This window comes from Pogoniulus pusillus, chromosome Z, assembly GCF_015220805.1.
Source record: "Pogoniulus pusillus isolate bPogPus1 chromosome Z, bPogPus1.pri, whole genome shotgun sequence".
Classification (NCBI taxonomy): Eukaryota; Metazoa; Chordata; class Aves; order Piciformes; family Lybiidae; genus Pogoniulus; species Pogoniulus pusillus.
In genome coordinates, this window is record NC_087309.1 from 14,584,231 (window position 1) to 14,603,023 (window position 18,793).

Here is an 18,793-nt window from a genome sequence, read left to right on the forward strand (position 1 = left end):
AACACTTGCATTAAAACATACTGTGAGCCTGTGCTTCAGGGCTTCACTTGGTTTTTAACTACAGGAGTTCACAATGAAACCTTGGGTTGCTCTTGCTGCTTGTGTAGGATTCTTCCACATGCCTGGAAATGTTGACATCAGGCTCTGAAATGAGATGGAAGAAGTCTGGTACAACACTTCCAGTGTTTTTTTTCTGCTTTGTAGCTCTTGTAGTGTCCTTACGAGTAGAGACTGAATAGTTGCACAATCATGGTAGCTTGCTTGGGTAACAGGGTTCTTCCTAATACTGCTGCTTTGGTTTTTTATGGTACCCATCTATTCCTTCTCTCTGCCTCCCATCTTGCACTTTAAAATGCAGAATAACTTCAGCTTCTCAGGACTTCTTGTTTTTCCTGGTGTAGAAGCTTTCAGTTCCATGTGGTGTCTGTAAGAGATGAGACTGGCAGCCTTTCCCATATCCAAAGGGCTGTGGTAGAGTGGGACCTAAGGTTCATTGTGAACTGCTATTGAAGCTGTAAAAATATTAAAATATTTTGAAACTTGATCTCCTGCTGAAAGAGAATAGAGAAGAGAAGGTCTGTTTCTTGAGTAGGGATAAGCTCTTTGCTGTGAGGATGGTGGAGCACTGAAATGGATTGCCCATGGAGGTGGTTGAGGTCTCATCCCTGGAATTAATTCAAGGTAAAGTTTGACAGGGCTCTGAGCAACTTGATCTAGTTGGTGTCCCTGCTGACTGCGGAGGGTGTTGGACTAGGTGACCTGTAGAGGTCTCTTGCAACCCAAACCATTCTATGATTTAAAGTGTATACGTTATGTGAAAATGTGGTGTGGTGGTTTTTCTTAGCCTGTTCTGGATGGAGGGTGTCTTAGGGAAGTCCTGTTCACTTGGAATCAGGCCTGTGTCTGCAAGCATTAAAAAGGTCCTGCAGTGAGGCTTGTGAGACAAGGCTTTGCTTGAAGTCCTTTAGAAGTGTTGCTGACCATCAGGCATGCTTTTGAATGTCTTGTTCATCAGAGTAAATAAGGTGTCACCTTAGCTTTTGATGCCTTTATACTGAATTCTAGGGCAACTGCAGTGATCTGCCTATAAAGTCTCTGACAGGCAGGTCTGCTAATCTGCTAATGTTTGAAATGAGAAGATAGATATGACTGCTAAATGCTTGAAGAGAAGCCGTTCTTAGTAGTCTGAAGCCTCTCAGCCGCCAAACATGATGCTGGTACTGGCACTACTGATCAGCTGTAGGCATGCTAATGTCTGGTATCCATTAAGTATACCTCCTGATAATAAGCAGTGTTGTATTTACTGAGCTGGGGCAGAGGACCACAAACATCCATGACTTGCAAAAGTAATTTCATCAAAGCTCAAACGTGTCTCCCCTTGACAGCCTTATCTAGCCAGAGCCCTCATTAGCATCTCATTGCAAAGCTAAGGGCAGCACTGAGCTGATACAAACTGAAGACATAACTTGCTTGCTCCAGCAATACCTACCAGGATCTCTGCTTGTTGCAAGTTTCTGTCCCTAGTAATGTTACTAAAGGCAGATAGGGATTATGTTGCAGGCTGCACATTGGCCAGTTCTGATAGGTGATATCTTACCCTTCATATTGGCTGTAGTGATGTGGAGTTGAGAAGGTGGGAAATAATTTCCTCCTTTCTGCATCCTGTTTGGATAAGCATTGTGGAGTCAAGCAAGCTGCTTTGACTCTGTTTGACAAATGTGTTAAGAACTGATGTAGTCTAACTGTAGACCCAGGGAAAGGTTTAGGGCAGGACTTAATGAAAGAGTTGCTGTGGGCAGGTGGGAAGGGTGGCATACAGACCCTGGTTAAATACATTGTAGAGCAGGATGAGGCCCACTGTTTCACATCTTTGAAAGTCACATTACTCTGCATATTTTGATATTGTGGCACAATTCTGTACATACTCCTTGTGGAAGGGATGGAGGAGTGGTAGCTAGCACTTGATCACATTCACTTGGTACCTTTCCATGAGTAAGGGGTGGTCTCTTCTGACTCTGATTTCCTATCCCAGATACTGGCATCTCTTGGCTTCCATCCCAAGAAAAGCTTGCCTCTTGAAATTTACAAACTCATTTCAAGGAGTTCTCTTTTCTCCTAATCCTTAGTATCATGTCTTCCCTATCAACATGATGCAGGCTCGGCTATGGAAGCTCTGTTCTGCCTGGTTCCTATTCATTCTCATGCTTGGGTTGTCATGATCCTTCTGCACTCAAAAAAAGGTATTTTTGTTAGCTGCTGGGTAGTGAGTTAATTTCAGTGAAAGTCATTTCCCAACATTTCAGGGATGCATGGTGTGATGAGGCCTGAAATTAATTACTTCTGATATACTTATGCTTGGTAAGTACCTTTCTTGGCTGATGGGGTTAGTATTTGATGTGTTAACATTCCTCAGTCTGCTGTTGATGTTACGTTGTTGGGATGGTTGGCATTGCTTTGGTTTCTCTTTTTTCGTCAGAAAGATTTCCTACCATGTAATAGAGACAGATATTAAAAGGACAGAGAGGTGAAGAGACACTATTTGTGGTGAGTATGCTGCAGAGATAAAGGAAGAATTAAAATACTTTTCAAAATAGGAATGGAGTAACCTGTAATTAATGTTAACCTCTCTTCATCACAGGAGCCTTTCTACATGCTGATTCATGAGCCTGTGCTTTGTGTTGTTAGCAAAGCTCCTGAAAAGTCCTTAGTATTACTGTTAAAATTTAATGTTCTGAGTATGGTTCAGTGGGGTTGTGTCTCAAATTCTGCTAGTACATGAAACCCTCCAGAGCCTGTCTTTAGCCTGCATCAAGCACTGGGCAGCATATGATAGCAAACGGACAACTGTTACTCACACATTGCTTCTCTATAATGAGGGAGGTAATTTCTGTTCTTGCCACAAGAAGAGCAAAAGTGACTTTGCCCATCTGGCCCCAGTATGACTTTTCCTAAGAAAAAGCACTTGTCAAAGTGCAACTGCTTCAGAGGACCACTGACACAAACAGGATCCCGAGTTTGGCTTGCTTTCTGAAAGAAGCAGCTGCAATTCAGTATTTCAGTTTCACAGGTCTCAGCTCCCATGAAAAATGCGAGCCCTTCCCATGGAAATTTGGCTGATGCTTCAGTACATTGAAATGTTGTGGCCAGGCTGGCTCCTTCTGGATGTTTGCCAGGTGATGGGACCTTGGGCTGATAGTTCTAGTTGTGATGACTACTGCTAACTTAAGAATATCGAGTAGCCACATCCTGCAATGATACTGTTGGTTTTCACAGTATCACAGTGTTACTAGGATTGGAAGAGACCTCACAGATCATCAAGTCCAACCCTTTACCACAGAGCTCAAGGCTAGACCATGGCACCAAGTGCCACGTCCAATCCTGCCTTGAACAGCCCCAGGGACGGCGACTCCACCACCTCCCCGGGCAGCCCATTCCAGTGTCCAATGACTCTCTCAGTGAAGAACTTTCTCCTCACCTCCAGCCTAAATTTCCCCTGGCGCAGCCTGAGGCTGTGTCCTCTCGTTCTGGTGCTGGCCACCTGAGAGAAGAGAGCAACCTCCTCCTGGCCACAACCACCCTTCAGGTAGTTGTAGACAGCAATAAGGTCACCCCTGAGCCTCCTCTTCTCCAGGCTAAACAATCCCAGCTCCCTCAGCCTCTCCTCGTAGGGCTGTGCTCAAGGCCTCTCCCCAGCCTCGTCGCCCTTCTCTGGACACGCTCAAGCATCTCAATGTCCCTCCTAAACTGGGGGGCCCAGAACTGGACACAGGACTCAAGGTGTGTTCTAACCAGTGCAGAGTACAGGGGCAGAATGACCTCCTTGCTCCTGCTGACCACACCATTCCTGATGCAAGCCAGGATGCCACTGGCTCTCTTGGCCACCTGGGCACACTGCTGGCTCATGTTCAGGCAGGTATCAATTCGCACCCCCAGATCCCTCTCTGTCTGGCTGCTCTCCAGCCACTCCGACCCCAGCCTGTATCTCTGCATGGGGTTGTTGTGGCCAAAGTGCAGCACCCTGCACTTGGAGCTATTGAACTCCATCCCCTTGGACTCTGCCCATCTGTCCAGGCGGTCAAGGTCCTGCTGCAGAGCCCTTCTGCCCTCCAACCCAGCCACATCTGCCCCCAGCTTGGTGTCATCTGCAAACTTGCTGATGATGTCTGACTCCATGCCCTCATTCAGGTCATCTATGAGAATGTTAAAGAGGATGGGGCCCAGCACAGATCCCTGAGGGACACCACTAGTGACAGCTGCCAGCTGGATGTGGCACCATTCACCACCACTCTCTGGGTCCGGCCCTCCAGCCAGTTCCTAACCCAGCACAGAGTGTTGCCATCCAAGCCATGGGCTGACAGCTTAGCCAGCAGTTTGCTGTGGGGGACAGTGTCAAAGGCCTTGCTGAAGTCCAGATAGACCACATCCACAGGCCTCCCCACATCCACCAAGCGGCTCACCTGATCATAGAAGGAGATCAGGTTAGAAAGGCAGAATCTGCCCTTCCTAAACCAGATGTAGGCTGGTCCTGGAGGTTTTACCATTTCCAGTACCTTTTTAAGATGCAAAAGATGCATTTCCACACATCTCTTTTTCTCTCCTTGTTTTTTTTTTTTTTAATTTTAGTAGATAAAAACATGAAGGAAAAAAATGTTATCTACTGAATTGTTATTTCTCAAAAAAATGAACTATAATTTTATCCAGGAAGAAGTATGTTTATGAAATATGTGTTCTTTATAGGGGAAATCCCAAAAATGGAGGAATACTTAAAGTAGAAAACTAAGATTGAGAAGCAAAAAGAAAGGTTATAACTGTAGGGCTTAGAAGCAGTACATTAATACAGCAGTAGGTATCTAGTACAGATACACAAGAGATTCTTCTTCCTAGAAGGAAGAAGCTTCTAAAATGAAATTGTCATCCCTATGTATATTTATTGTGAGTTAGCCAAGAGGTTACACAGCTATGTGTTTTGTAAATGCTTACAGTACATGAGAGCTGTAGTGTCACAGTATTTTGGGGTTCTGAAACAGAACTAGTTCAGATAGTGCTGCTTTTAGTTATACAGTCTGTTTTGATGTGCTGTAGTGCCATCTGTAGCAGTAGGGTAAAGATACCTCTCTGAATGCTTCAGTCATTGGAGTTCAGTCCTGTCCTCATTCCTGTCCCATATCAGGACTTTGGTGCAGAGGTACAAGAGCGTTTTAACTCTAGAGCAGGTTGAAACTCCATCGGAGGGTTCTGAATGGCTGTAGTGGTAGGTGCAACTGCTGTAGCCATAAGATGACATGTCATGAGACTGGAGCATATTCTGGTTGGTATCATGTCTGCAAGCATACTGTTTCTTCAGTTCTTTATACAAACTCTGGCTATTATTATGTCAGTTATGGTTGGAAATCTCTTCTTGAGTGAATAAAGGTGTTTTAAAAGGGGTGTAGAACTCTCAGAAGAGTTAAACCTTCAAAGTTCCCTCTTGGGATTATTTTGTAATTCTGAAGATCTTGTAATTTATGGCCTTATATTGATATCTACTTGGGCACCAATTTCTGCTACTGGTATAGATGTGTCCTCTTTCTGTTAGTAGATGACGGCAAGTCAGAAAGTGTTGGGTGAGATAAGCAAAAAGGCAGGATGAGAGAGGAGAAGAACACATGCCTTTAATTCTGAAAGCTTTCATTTGAGGAGAGCCCTCAGTGTCCTGCAGGGCTGTTAGGACATATGTGACCTCTCTGTAGATAGTCTTTCTTACTGTGAAATTGAAGACTGAACTTAGTAAGAATACAGATGACCCCATCACTGGTTTGATCTGTGGGGCAGAGGGTAAAGAGTGGAGGTGGCACACTGCCTGACTGGGAGTCGGTCACTATAGTATGCCAAATTTTCCCAGACACTTTAAGACCTTGGCTAGAGTAGTTGTCTTTTGGCTTCTACAGAGATCAATGATCTGTCACTTTCTACAGACAGTCTGCAGAAATGTGTGTATGCTTTCCCCTCACACTTGCACATCCCGTGAATCCTTGGTGAATCATAGAATCAACCAGGTTGGAAGAGACCTCCAAGATCATCCAGTCCAACCTATTCCCCAGTCCTAGCCAGTCAACTAGACCATGGCACTAAGTGCCTCATCCAGGCTTTTCTTAAACACCTCCAGGGACAGTGACTCCACCACCTCCCTGGGCAGCCCATTCCAATGGGAAATCACTCTCTCTGTGAAGAACTTCTCCTAACATCCAGCCGAAGTCTTGTGCCATTTCAAATACAAGGCCTCTCCGAGGTGGTTTTGTATCTGACCCTATAAAACTGACATCCTGTGAGGCAACCACTTGCAGCTCATAAATCAGTCAGTTACAGCTTGAACCCTGTTCAGTGCTCCTGTCTGCTTATTCTTTCTGAGGCTGGAAGTGTAGTTTTGTGCAAAGAATGGTGTCCATTTTGCAGTATGCAGTGGAAAGCAAGTGTTTGTTGGCTTTGATGGTACTGAGTTGGAGTGAATGAAATTGTGGGTGGAAGGTCTCTTCACTTTGAACACTACCTGCTGGATTATCTGCTTGGCATTTGGGCAGATACATCAGTGGTTCACAGGATAGCAAGGTTTATCGCCATGGGAAGATTCTTGGTGAAGAAATGCTCTGCACGTATTTAAGAGAGCATCCAAACTGTGCCCCAGCTGCTTTTACTGGATGGGTTGCAGAATAATCTTAGTTGTGGACTGAGAAAAGTGGTGGGTTTTTCTATTGTTTGCAGTTGTAAAGCTGAAGTTAGCATACACTGCTTTTGCTGAGTAATGCATTGGATCTCTAGTAAGACCCAATTTTCTTCACAGAAGGTCTTAAAGCTATCCCAGCTGCACAAACAGGCTGTCCACTAGGAGATGCAGCCACTGCCTCTGAGCTGTTATTTTACTGGAACATAGTTAAATTATTCCTGAAGTTACTAAGTTCTGCTGCATAGCTGTGGCTCCATTACAGCTGTTGACACATTGTCTCTGAGGGGTTAGTGAAGAAAACATGTCAACAAAGCCGTAGTATAGGTCAGGCAGTCAAATAAAGAACCACCAAGTGACTCTGGTAACCCAGCACTATCTGCATGCCAGACCACATTGTTTAGGCTCAGTGTGCAGAAAAATAACTGATGCAGGTAATATTAACCTCATCAATGACCTGCAGTCTTCCCCACGTGCTCAGACTGTCCCCAGACTGTGAACTGTTGGCTTGACTCTGATCGCAGAGTCATAGAACGTTAGGGTTTGGAAGGAACATCAAAAGATCATCTAGTCCAACCCCCCTGCAAGAACATAATCACCTAGAGTTAGTCACAGAGGAATGCATCCAGGTAGGTTTCAAATGTCTCCAGTGAAGGAGACTTCACAACCTCTCTGGGCAACCTGTTCCATTGCTCTGTCACCCTCACAGTGAAAAAGCTTTTCCTTATGTTCGTGTAGAACCTCTTATGCTCCAGCTTGCACCCATTGCCCCTTGTCCTATCATTGGACATCACTGAGAAGAGCCTGGCTCTGTCCTCCTGGCACTTGCTCTTTACATATTTATAAACATTAATAATGTTCCATCCCTGCAACGGACTTACAGGGCAGGAGAAGCACATGAGACTTCCCCTGTTTTGAGCCGAGCTGTCTCTGGGAAAGTGGTATCTTTGAGCATGCCAGAACATGCAGATCTAGTATCTGTTCAAGATAAAGAGGTAAGGGAGATTCAGATCTGCTCTTGCACAACATCCGAGTTCTGCCTGAATTGATGGATGAGTTCATAAATGAAATTATTATTACTGCTTTCCTCTGCAGCAGGGAGAGATTCTTTAAGGTCACCACATCTGGAAAAATATTGTATGTCACTAAGGTGGGTTCTAGAGCCCAATAAACTCAGTCTGATCTTCAAAGTATTATTTATATTGAGAGGTTGTCAAACAAGACATACGGGCACTGTTGTGGTGATGCTCGTTTATTCAGAAAATATTTTCATTCTCTGTGAGCAGAGCAGTTTCATTAAGTCAGATCCTAATGTTTGGACCATGATTGGAAATCTGAGTATAAAAGCTTTTCCGTGAAGTGTTTAACATAGTAGAGGAATATACTTACTCTTTTAATACTTAAGAGGTTTGTCCCCATTGCTACTATCTTGACTAAGGCTTAACTTCTAATCTGAAAATTGTTTTGTGGTCAGTTGTTGCAGGTAGCTTGAGGGTGTAACAAAAGACAAATTTCAGAATTTCTGAAGTCTGTGGAACTTGAGCATCCAAGGAGCTGCCTGAGCAGACTGAGAAATGGGAGAGGGAGCGAGAGAAGTCTTCATTGCATGGGGTGTGTGTTGTTAATGAAAAGAAAAAGCAAGCAAGAATGTTTTTGGTCAGACATATCATTTTAAATTTTCTGTCTGGCAGGATCTTGTGACTCACACTTCTACAGATAATCTAATTCTTTGTATAAAAGCATGATAGTTTTCTTCCCAGCCATGGGAAGTCAAATGGATAATACGTTGTCTGTGATGGTCGGAGCAGATCTTCCAGTTGAACATCACATAGACACAGATGTTTTGCAGGCACTGCTTTGCCAGTTGAGGTATGGGAAGGGACCATTTCATTGATGGAACCAAACTGGTAGGGGTTCACCCAAATTTGGGTTTTGTAGTTTGGAGTAGACACTCCTAGGTGTACAGGGAAGTGTTCAGTGTTCCAGTGTCCATACCAGGACCAGCTGTGTTGGCATAGTTTCCCTTCAGCAGTGCTTCAAGTCACACACTTCTATGGGGCAGCTTTGTTCCAGTGGCAAAATGGATTTACCATAAGTACAGCCTGCATCAAAATGCTGTAGTGTCTTTTTAGTTGGAGCATTGAGACCCAATGGTTGTAAATGTGGATTTATTTTGAAAGCACAAGGGGAGAACACAGTTGCTGGACCTTTGGCTGTGGAATACATGTGAAGTAAGAGAAAGATGAGCATAGTATCTATTGAGACAAAGTAGGGGAGTATGTGGACAGAATATTTAACACAGCTTTCACAGGATCCATGTCATATGGAAGCAGCAGGGAAAGCCTTTTTTTCCTAAATGTAGGATTCTTAAACTTCAAAGAATCTTGCATCAAAATTGTGTTGTAATACAGGGAAAGGCTAAACAGGTCCTCTCTTTCTCTATCGACTTCTTCTGGATCTGTAGGTCTGTCTGCAACTCTAATCTTAAATTCCCTTTACATAATACAAAAAAGTCTGGGTAGCAGTCCTGAGAATAGTCATAGGGACAGCATGTTCACAGGCTTGAAGAAGGAGGTCACCTAGCCCACTGGAGCATGTAAAACCTGCACTTCACATTGGATTCTTGACGTTGATAAGCCCAGGAGAAACTGCTAGCTGGTAATTCTGTTTAGAGTCATAGAATGCATCACATTGGAAGGGACCCTTAAAGGTCCTTTGTCCAACCTCTTTGCAGTGAGCAGGGACACTTCCAGCTGCATCAGATTGCTCTGATTTCAAACCATTATCCCTTGTCTTATTGCTGCAAGCTCTTCTAAGTGGTCCCTCGCTAGCCCTACTCTAAGTCCCCTACAGATAACTGAAACACAGTAATAAGTCCTCAGAGCCTTCTCTGAGCTGAACAACCCCAGCTCTCCCAGCCTGTCTTTGTAGGAGAAGTGCTCCAGCTCTCTGATCGTGTGGTGGCTCTCCTCTGGATCCACTGCAGCAGGTCCATGTGACTCTTGTGTTGGGGGCCCCAGAACTGGACACAGTACTCCAGGTGAGGCCTCACCAGAGCATAGGGGCAGAATCACCTCTCTTGACCTGCTGGCCACACTGCTGGCTCTTGTCCTCTGACATTGCTAAGCCCTTTGAGAGCAGCCCTGCAGAAATCTCATCATCCCTCAGCCTGTATTGATAATGAGGATTTTTCTGCCCCAGGTGGAGAACCTTGCACTTTGCCTTATTGAACCACTTGAGATTCTCCTCAGCCCACCTCTCCAACCTGCCCAGATCCCTCTGGATGGCATCTTCTCCTTCAGTCTTATCAACCGCACCACTCAGCTGATGGAGCAATCAGTTTCGCTGTCTCTATCATAGAAGATATTGAACAGCACTGGTCCCAGTACAGACTCTTAGGGGATTCCACTAGTCATCTCTCTCTATCTGGACAGTGAGCTATTTGCCACTGCCCTTTGATAGGCAATCATCCAACCAATTCCTTTTCCACTGGACAGTCCACTCATCAAATTTGTCTCTCTGCAGAAGTACATTGTGGGGAGCTGTATCAAAGAGCTTCACAAGAAGTCCATATAGTGGATATACATTCGTGTTCCCTTGTCCACTGATGTAGTCACTTCATTGTAAAATGTCACTAAGTCGTTGAGACAGGACTTGCCTTTGTTGATGGCCACGGTGGCTGTCTCAAATTGCCTCCCTGTCCTCCATGTGCCTTACCATCTAGCATCTAGGAGGATCTTTTCCATGATCTTATCTGATGCACAGAGGTGTGCATCAAAAAGTGGATTTATATTCCAGTTTTGATCAATGCCCTAGGATTGAGTGGGATGGTTATGTTAAAGGACTTAGAGGAAGTCCATCCTTTCTTGAAAACATGTTGTAACTCAGGATGTTAATGCAAAGTGTAAGGATACCTTGTAGAGTTCTGCAAAGCGCTAGCAATTCCTCTGCTGTTCCAATTCAAAAGTCATGCTGCTGCTTGGCTGATTCTGCTCCAGCTGAGCCATACACTTGGGCGGGTATACTTCAGATAGCATATCACAAAAGTACTTCTCCATGAAAAGAATCACTTGTACCTCTTGGAAAAATTAGGGCAGAGTGACTGTGAAAATAAATGAGATGATCCATGCTGTGCATGTAAGAATTATTATAAAGAGATTATCTGGTTGTGGAAGAATGCTTCATTTGGATTATGTAGCTACGCAGCATTCATAATCCATGCTCTCTGCGGGGGAAACACGTTTCCTTTTACTGCAGCAGAAAATGTCAGATGCAAACTTTTATTGGCATTAAGGTTTTGAATTTGCAGCATAGAATTCTTAAATGCTAATCTCTGAATTTGGTGGCAAAATGTCTTCAGGTAGAGAACAACCTCTCCAAAAGGTTTATCCCATAAGCTTAGCTGTTAGCACACACTAAATTTAGTGTGTGCTAACTTAACCTCTTCACAGTGACTGGAACTGTGACTGTTGTTCAGTTTGAGTATGAGATGGAGAAAGTATGGACATGTGTTATCAAGACACTAGCTCTCCTGTCAGCTCTGGTCTGGAAAATGTAGTCTGTGATACAGAATCTAAATGTGCCAGAATTTTCCCTTGCTTGTCCAAATGATTAGCTCTTGAAGCAGTATTTAGTACTGTGTGGCTATATAGCAGTCCTAGCTTGAGGATCTGGTGACTAATATCCTAGCCTCTGTCAGGAGAGGCAAGAGGTGTATTTACTGGCATAAGAGATGTGTGCTCAATACTGGCTTAACTTCCTCATCTGTTTTATGATTCTGTTACATGAGCAAGAAGTTTTACTCTTCCTTAGTAAGCCATGGCAGTTTGACTGTTGGCTCTGGTGCTGAATGACCACTGATAATTCTGTAAAAAGCAGAAAAGTTCAATGCTGAGTCTTCAGACATCTCAACTTCTTAGTCTGTACCTCTCTCTGAGGTTATTCTGGTGTTACAGATTAATCTGACGGCACACAGTCCTGTCAGACCTTGCACATCTTAATTGGTTTGAGAATCATAGAATCATAGAATCAGCCAGGTTGGAAGAGACCTCCAAGATCAGCCAGTCCAACCTAGCACCCTGCCCTATCCAATCAACTAGACCATGGCACTAAGTGCCTCATCCAGGCTTTTCTTGAAGACCCCCAGGGACGGTGCCTCCACCACCTCCCTGGGCAGCCCATTCCAATGGGAAATCACTCTCTCTGTGAAGAACTTCTTCCTAATATCCAGCCTATACCTACCCTGGCACAACTTGAGACTGTGTCCCCTTGTTCTGTTGCTGGTTGCCTGGCAGAAGAGGCCAACCCCCACCTGGCTACAATGCCCCTTCAGGTAGTTGTAGACAGCAATGAGGTCACCCCTGAGCCTCCTCTTCTCCAGGCTAAACAGGCCCAGCTCCCTCAACCTCTCCTCATAGGATTTGTGTTCCAGGCCCCTCACCAGCTTTGTTGCCCTTCTCTGGACACGTTCCAGCACCTCAACATCTTTCTTGAATTGAGGGGCCCAGAACTGGACACAGCACTCAAGGTGTGGCCTGACCAGTGCTGAGGACAGGGATAGAATAACCTCCCTTGTCCTACTGGCCACACTGTTCCTGATGCAGGCCAGGATGCCATTGGCTCTCTTGGCCACCTGGGCACACTGCTGGCTCATCTTCAGCTTACTATCTATCAGTACCCCCAGGTCCCTTTCCTCCTGGCTGCTCTCCAGCCACTCAGTCCCCAGCCTGTAGTGCTGCTTGGGGTTGTTGTGGCCAAAGTGCAGAACCCTGCACTTGACCTTGTTAAATCTCATCCCATTGGCCTCTGCCCACCCATCCAGCCTGTCCAGGTCCCTCTGCAGGGCTCTCCTACCTTCCAACAGCTCCACACCTGCTCCTAGCTTGGTGTCATCTGCAAACTTACTGATGCTGGACTCAATCCCCTCATCTAGATCATCAATAAAGATATTGATCAGGACTGGGCCCAGCACTGATCCCTGGGGAACACCACTAGTGACAGCTGCCAACTGCATGTGGCACCATTCACCACCACTCTCTGAGCTCTTCTCTGAGCTCTGCCATCCAGCCAGTTCTTGATCCAGCACAGAGTGAATCTGTCCAAACCATGAGCTGCCAGCTTGGCTAGGAGCTTCTGTTTTTGGTTTCTGAGTTGTCTTTTGTGGAAGATTGGTCAGAATTATAGGAAGATGCTAAGAGGATTTTTTAACATATAGGAACTAAAAAACAAATCCTGATTTATTTTTGTTGACTCTTTATTTCCAGGCCAATTGATTTTGGGTTTTTGGAAGATTTTCATATGGCCACTGAAGTCTGACTTCCTGTATCAGTTAATAGTCAGGAGAAAGCTACGTTTTTACCACAGCTATCTTCCATAACTGTGGTGGTTGGTAAATATTATGAAGAACCAGAGACTTTGTGTAAGTTCAGAACTCATTGACATCAGAGGGAACTACCACCAGTCATTTGCCATAGTGATAATGTTTTCATGCTGACAGAGTGTCAGGAGGCATGGTTCAGGCTGGTGTATTAAATTCTGCTGCAGACTTGATTTTTCTGAAGTGTATTTGAGCCTTGCTGAAATTTTAGTCCATTGATATTGCAAAGTTGTTTTGGTTTAGTGAGGCTGAAAAATTTGTTTTGAATAGTCTGAAGTTGTACTTCAGGCTGTGATCTTAATTTATAGGATTGACAAATCCTTTAATTTCTCAAGGTCCTAGTCAGTTTGTCTTCTTTTTTTGTTACACAAAGATAGAATCATAGAATCAACCAGGTTGGAAGAGACCTCCAAGATCATCCAGTCCAACCTATCACCCAGCCCTAACCAGTCAACTAGACCATGGCACTAAGTGCCTCATCCAGGCTTTGCTTGAAGACCCCCAGGGACGGTGCCTCCACTACCTCCCTGGGCAGCACATTCCAGTGCCAATCAATCTCTCTGGGAAGAACTTCCTCCTAACATCCAGCCTATACTTCCTCCAGAACAAATTGAGACTGTCCCCCCTTGTTCTGTTGCTGGTTGCCTGGGAGAAGAGGCCAACCCTCACCTGGCTACAATGCCCCTTCAGGTAGTTGTAGACAGTAACAAGATCACCCCTGAGCCTCCTCCTCTCCAGGCTAAACACCCCCAGCTCCCTCAGCCTCTCCTCATCGGGTTTGTGTTCCAGGCCCCTCACCAGCTTTGTCACCCTTCTCTGGACACATTCCAGCACCTCAACATCTTTCTTGAATTGAGGGGCCCAGAACTGGACACAGTACTCAAGGTGTGGCCTGACCAGTGCTGAGGACAGGGGAAGAATAACCTCCCTTGTCCTACTGGCCACACTGTTCCTGATGCAGGCCAGGATGCCATTGGCTCTCTTGGCCACCTGGGCACACTGCTGGCTCATCTTCAGCTTATTATCTATCACTACCCCCAGGTCCCTTTCCTCCTGGCTGCTCTCCAGCCACTCTGTCTCCAGCCTATAGCGCTGCTTGGGGTTGTTGTGGCCAAAGTGCAGAACCCTGCACTTGGCCTTGTTCAGTCTCATCCCATTGGCCTCTGTCCACCCATCCAGCCTGGCCAGGTCCCTCTGCAGGGCTCTCCTACCTTCCAACAGATCCACACCTGCTCCTAGCTTGGTGTCATCTGCAAACTTACTGATGCTGGACTCAATGCCCTCGTCCAGATCATCAATAAAGATATTGAACAGGACTGGGCCCAGCACTGATCCTTGGGGAACACCACTAGTGACAGCTGCCAACTGCATGTGGCACCATTCACCACCACTCTCTGGGCTCTGCCATCCAGCCAGTTCCTGACCCAGCACAGAGTGAATCTGTCCAAACCATGAGCTGCCAGCTTGGCTAGGAGCTTCTTGTGGCAGACAGTGTCAAAAGCTTTGCTGAATTCCAAGTAGACTACATCCACAGCCTGCCCCACATTCACCAGGCAGGGAACCTGATCATAAAAGGAGATCAGGTTGGTGAGACAGGACCTGCCCTTCCTAAACCCATGCTGGCTGGGCCTGATCCCTTGGCCATCCTGTAGGTGCTTTGTGATGGCACCCAAGATGACCTGTTCCATCACCTTGCCTGGCACTGAGGTCAGGCTCACAGGTCTGTAGTTTTCTGGCTCCTCCTTACGACCCTTCTTGTGAATGGGAATCACATTGGCAGCTTCCAGTCTTCAGGGACCTCTCTAGTGAGCCAGGACTGCTGATAAATGATGGAGAGTGGCTTGGCCAGCTCAGCTGCCAGCTCTCTCAGCACCCTAGGGTGGATCCCATCCGGTCCCATGGACTTGCGAGGATCCAAGTGACTTAGCAGGTCCCTTACTGCTTCCTCATGGATTAGAGGGGGACTGTACTGGTCCCTGACTCCATCCACCACTTCAGGAGTCCAGCTGTCCTGGAGACAACCTGTCCCACTAGTGAAGATTGAGGCAAAGAAGGTGTTAAGCACCTCTGCCTTTTCCTCATCCTTTGTCACTCTATTCCCCTCTCTATCTAACAAGGACTGGAGGTTGTCCTTGGCCCTTCTCTTGCCATTCATATATTTAAAGAAACACTTTTTATTTTCCTTGGCAGCCATGGCCAGCCTGAGCTCCATGTGGGCTTTTGCCTCTCTAATTTTTCCTCTACAAGACCTAACAACTTCCTTGAACTTCTCCTGGGACACCTCCCCTCTTTTCCAAAGGTGATACACTCTCTTTTTAATCTTTAATTCCTTCAGCAGCTCCCTGCCCATCCAGCCTGGCTGCCTCCCTCATCGGCTCATCTTCCGGCTCAATGGCACTGCCTGCTCCTGTGCCTTCAGGAGTTCTTTCTTGAAGCAGCTCCAACCTTCCTGGACCCCTTTGTTTCTAAGGGCTATTTCCCAAGGAACTTTCTGAATTAGTTCCTTAAATAGGCTGCAGTCTGCCCTTGGGCAGTCCAGTGTGGAGGTTCTGTTGATGCCCCTCCTGGTTTCTCCATGGATTGAAAACTCTATAATTTCATGGTCACTGGACCCCTGGCAGCCTCCAACCACCACATCCCCTACCAGCCCCTCTCTGTTTGTGAGCAGCAGGTCAAGCAGGGCTGCCCCCCTCGTAGGCTAGAATTACTCTTCCTTGGCCATTATTAGTACATGGGACTAAGTTCTGTTAATTGGCAGTGATAATGAAAAACCCTTCAACTTAAGTAGCAAATCATACTAAATTTAACAGGGATCATTTCCAAGAGAGATTTTTGGTAACTGTAGTAGTTCTCATTCTGCCTTTCCTTTTGGAATAACTAACACAGTGTGCCTAAATAGTACCTTTTGATGAGCATATGCCTGCTCTGCAAAGACAAGGTTGACTCCCTGTAAGGTTGTAGTGCTATATGTCCTATTCTGCAGTGGACAGTGAATACCATCTGCCACTGCCACTAGAATCCTCTCAAACTTCAAAACAGTATTATCATAGGATCATAGAATCAACCAGGTTGGAAGAGACCTCCAAGATCAGCCAGGCCAACCTAGCAGCCAGCCCTAGCCAGTCAACTAGACCATGGCACTAAGTGCCTCATCCAGGCTTTGCTTGAACACCTCCAGGGACAGTGACTCCACCACCTCCCTGGGCAGCCCATTCCAATGTGAACAATCTGCCAGTAGCCAATTGCCACTTCTTATTGGTAGGTCAGATTTTTCAGAAGTTTGCTGTTGTCTTTCCCTGAGTCTCCAGGTAAGGTTTGCTGTATGTCAGCATGGCCTTCAGTTCCTTCAGTACCTGCCCACAACCAAAGTCTGTTGTAAGTGAATGCTCTCTTAACTTGAGTTTCACTCTGCATCAACTCAATGAAAGCAGTGCTCTTGTAGTGAGCTTATATAGTGCTCTAAACCAGAGCTACTTGGCTAGTTTTCAGTAAGGATTTGCAAATATGTGCTTCAGCTAATTCAGCTTTCTGACTGTTCATAGAATCAACCAGTTTGGAAGAGACCTCCAAGATCAGCCAGTCCAACCTAGCACCCAGCCCTAGCCAGTCAACTAGACCATGTCACCGAGTGCCTCATCCAGGCTTTGCTTGGACACCTCCAGGGACTGCAACTCCACCACCTCCCTGGGCAGCCCATTCCAATGAGAAATCACTGAGATCTGTAGTCCTCTTCACAAGGCAAGAGGCACCCAGCAGACATGAGTCATGTGGTAAAATGTATTCATGAGCAACATTCAGATGAACTATCTCCTAAGTGCTGTCAGCAGTTTGTTGCAGGCCTCTCAAAAGGCTAGAATGGCAAGACTGATTCTGAAGTTCTTCAAAATGTTTGCCTTTGCCTTGTGGAGACGTTAAAAAGAGAGAGGAAAAAAGGAAATGCAAAGTCTTAAATAGAGGCATTGTTACTGTATTTTTACAGTTGATTTAACAGTTCTGCCTTATTCTGTTTCTACCACTGGTGTTTGCAGGTGGCTTGGTAATTCTTCTAGATTAGGATGGAGAAAGCTAGTAAATCACTTAGGTGTATTAGAAGTTATTTTACTGCTTACTGTAAAGCATTAGGAAGTGATTCTGTGAATCTGGCCTTCTTTCAATTTGCAGAGCACCTGGTAAACTATTAACCATGTCTAGTGAATGTTTCAGCCCAATTAATGTTTCTGGATTTGAATTTCAGCTTTTGAAGCTCACCTGGGTTTGTTACCAGGAAAGAGTGAAAACTTTATTTGGGGCAGATGGGTGTGCTGAGGGATGGCAGTGCATCCAAAAACTCTAAATTGAAAGTAAAGGTGGGATGTGGGGGTTGATCCCTGGCATCTCTGCACCAATGGGAGAGGGAGAATAACATCTTAATGAGCTGTTGGCCCATGCTGTGCCTCCAGGTCAGTAGACGGCTTGGTGTTCCTCTACTCTGCTGTGGATGTTGGTCTGTCTTCTGACCTGGCTGAAGTACATCATGGTTTTCAGTTTCTGAAAGCCAGTAGACTCTTGGGAGAGCCTGCATGTCCCCCATGTAAACCAGATTGTATACTTAGTGTGTGGTCAATCTTCAGTAACATCACCAGCATACATTTAAGCTCTGCATGGATGTGTAAGCTTTGTTGTCTCGTATCTGATGTGGCATTGCTTCATGCTTCTGTCGCTTATTCCACTGCAAGTTATATGGTCACAGTCTAGAGTGGTACAGCCAGAATAGTTTATTGCCATGCCTGCCAGGAAACATCACTGGTGTGAGGCTGTGCTTCATGCTGCACATGTGCTAAAGCTTTTGAAAACGAATCCAGGATGCTGAGAAATAGATAGACGGGGTTCTTCATGATCTCAACAGGAGCTGTTCTTTGAAGTCTGTGTCTCTTCCTTTTAGATCAGAAAAGGGTTCCTACAGATACAGCAGTGTCCATGGTGCTGAGTCAGGACTTTTCCTTCCTGGAACTCCTCTTCAGGGTAGCCTTCACTGTGCTGAATGCTCCTTGAATGCAAAGCCCAGGTAATAGGAAGAATAAAAAAACAGCGTTGTTTAGTGCTTTCTTTAAAAGCCTTCCTCCAGCTTTTATAGAATGTCACTGATGACTTAATGTGACACATACTATTCTTAATGCAAACAGCTCCCTTCTGGATACCTCATGTTATCTAGAAGCTTTCAGGCTTTGGTATTTAGATTGGATAAATTAAGCTGCATTACAGGGTCCAACGAACAAGAATATGGACTGTCTTCTGGTAGCTTTGTTGCAGGCTTGCCATCTGGCTAATTAGCCAGTGGATGAGGGGAGATGTGTATGGCAATTCCCTTGCCACCAGAAGGCCTCTGACAGGTTTGTGTAAACTGCAGTACCTCGGGGCTTGCAAAGTGAAGTCTTTCTGTGAACTGTTGTTTTGCTCTTTTGCCATGGCAGGTACATACTCAGGCCCAGGTTTCTTTGATTTCTTTGTACAGCTATCCAAAAGCATATCTGTGGAATGTAGTCAGTGTGTGTCTGAACTGTTTTTGTATTCTGATATGACCCCTTTGCCTGCATTGCTGTCTGGCAAGTTGTTTGCACCTATCTGACCATGTCCTGAGGAGAGACTTTTCTCTGCTTAAGGTAAAAATGGCACACAAGCTCTGTCTGCTGTTGTCTGCTGAAGGGAGGAGTTCTTAAAACAAAGCAAAATCTCTTTCCTAA

General features: G+C 45.5%; 1 protein-coding gene across 4 annotated transcripts in view; it reads left to right on the plus strand.

Annotated features, from left to right (window-relative positions):
- Positions 1 to 18,793, plus strand: part of FAM219A (family with sequence similarity 219 member A) — a 135,445-nt gene that overhangs the window by 2,458 nt on the left and 114,194 nt on the right. The window contains exon 2 of one of the 4 annotated variants that reach the window (XM_064140664.1): positions 17,995 to 18,117. The exons of the other annotated variants lie outside the window; for them this stretch is intronic. Coding sequence (XP_063996734.1) covers positions 18,094 to 18,117 — 24 coding nt within the window. The 5' untranslated portion in view covers positions 17,995 to 18,093. The remainder of the gene's footprint in view (positions 1 to 17,994; positions 18,118 to 18,793) is intronic. 4 annotated transcript variants of the gene reach the window in all.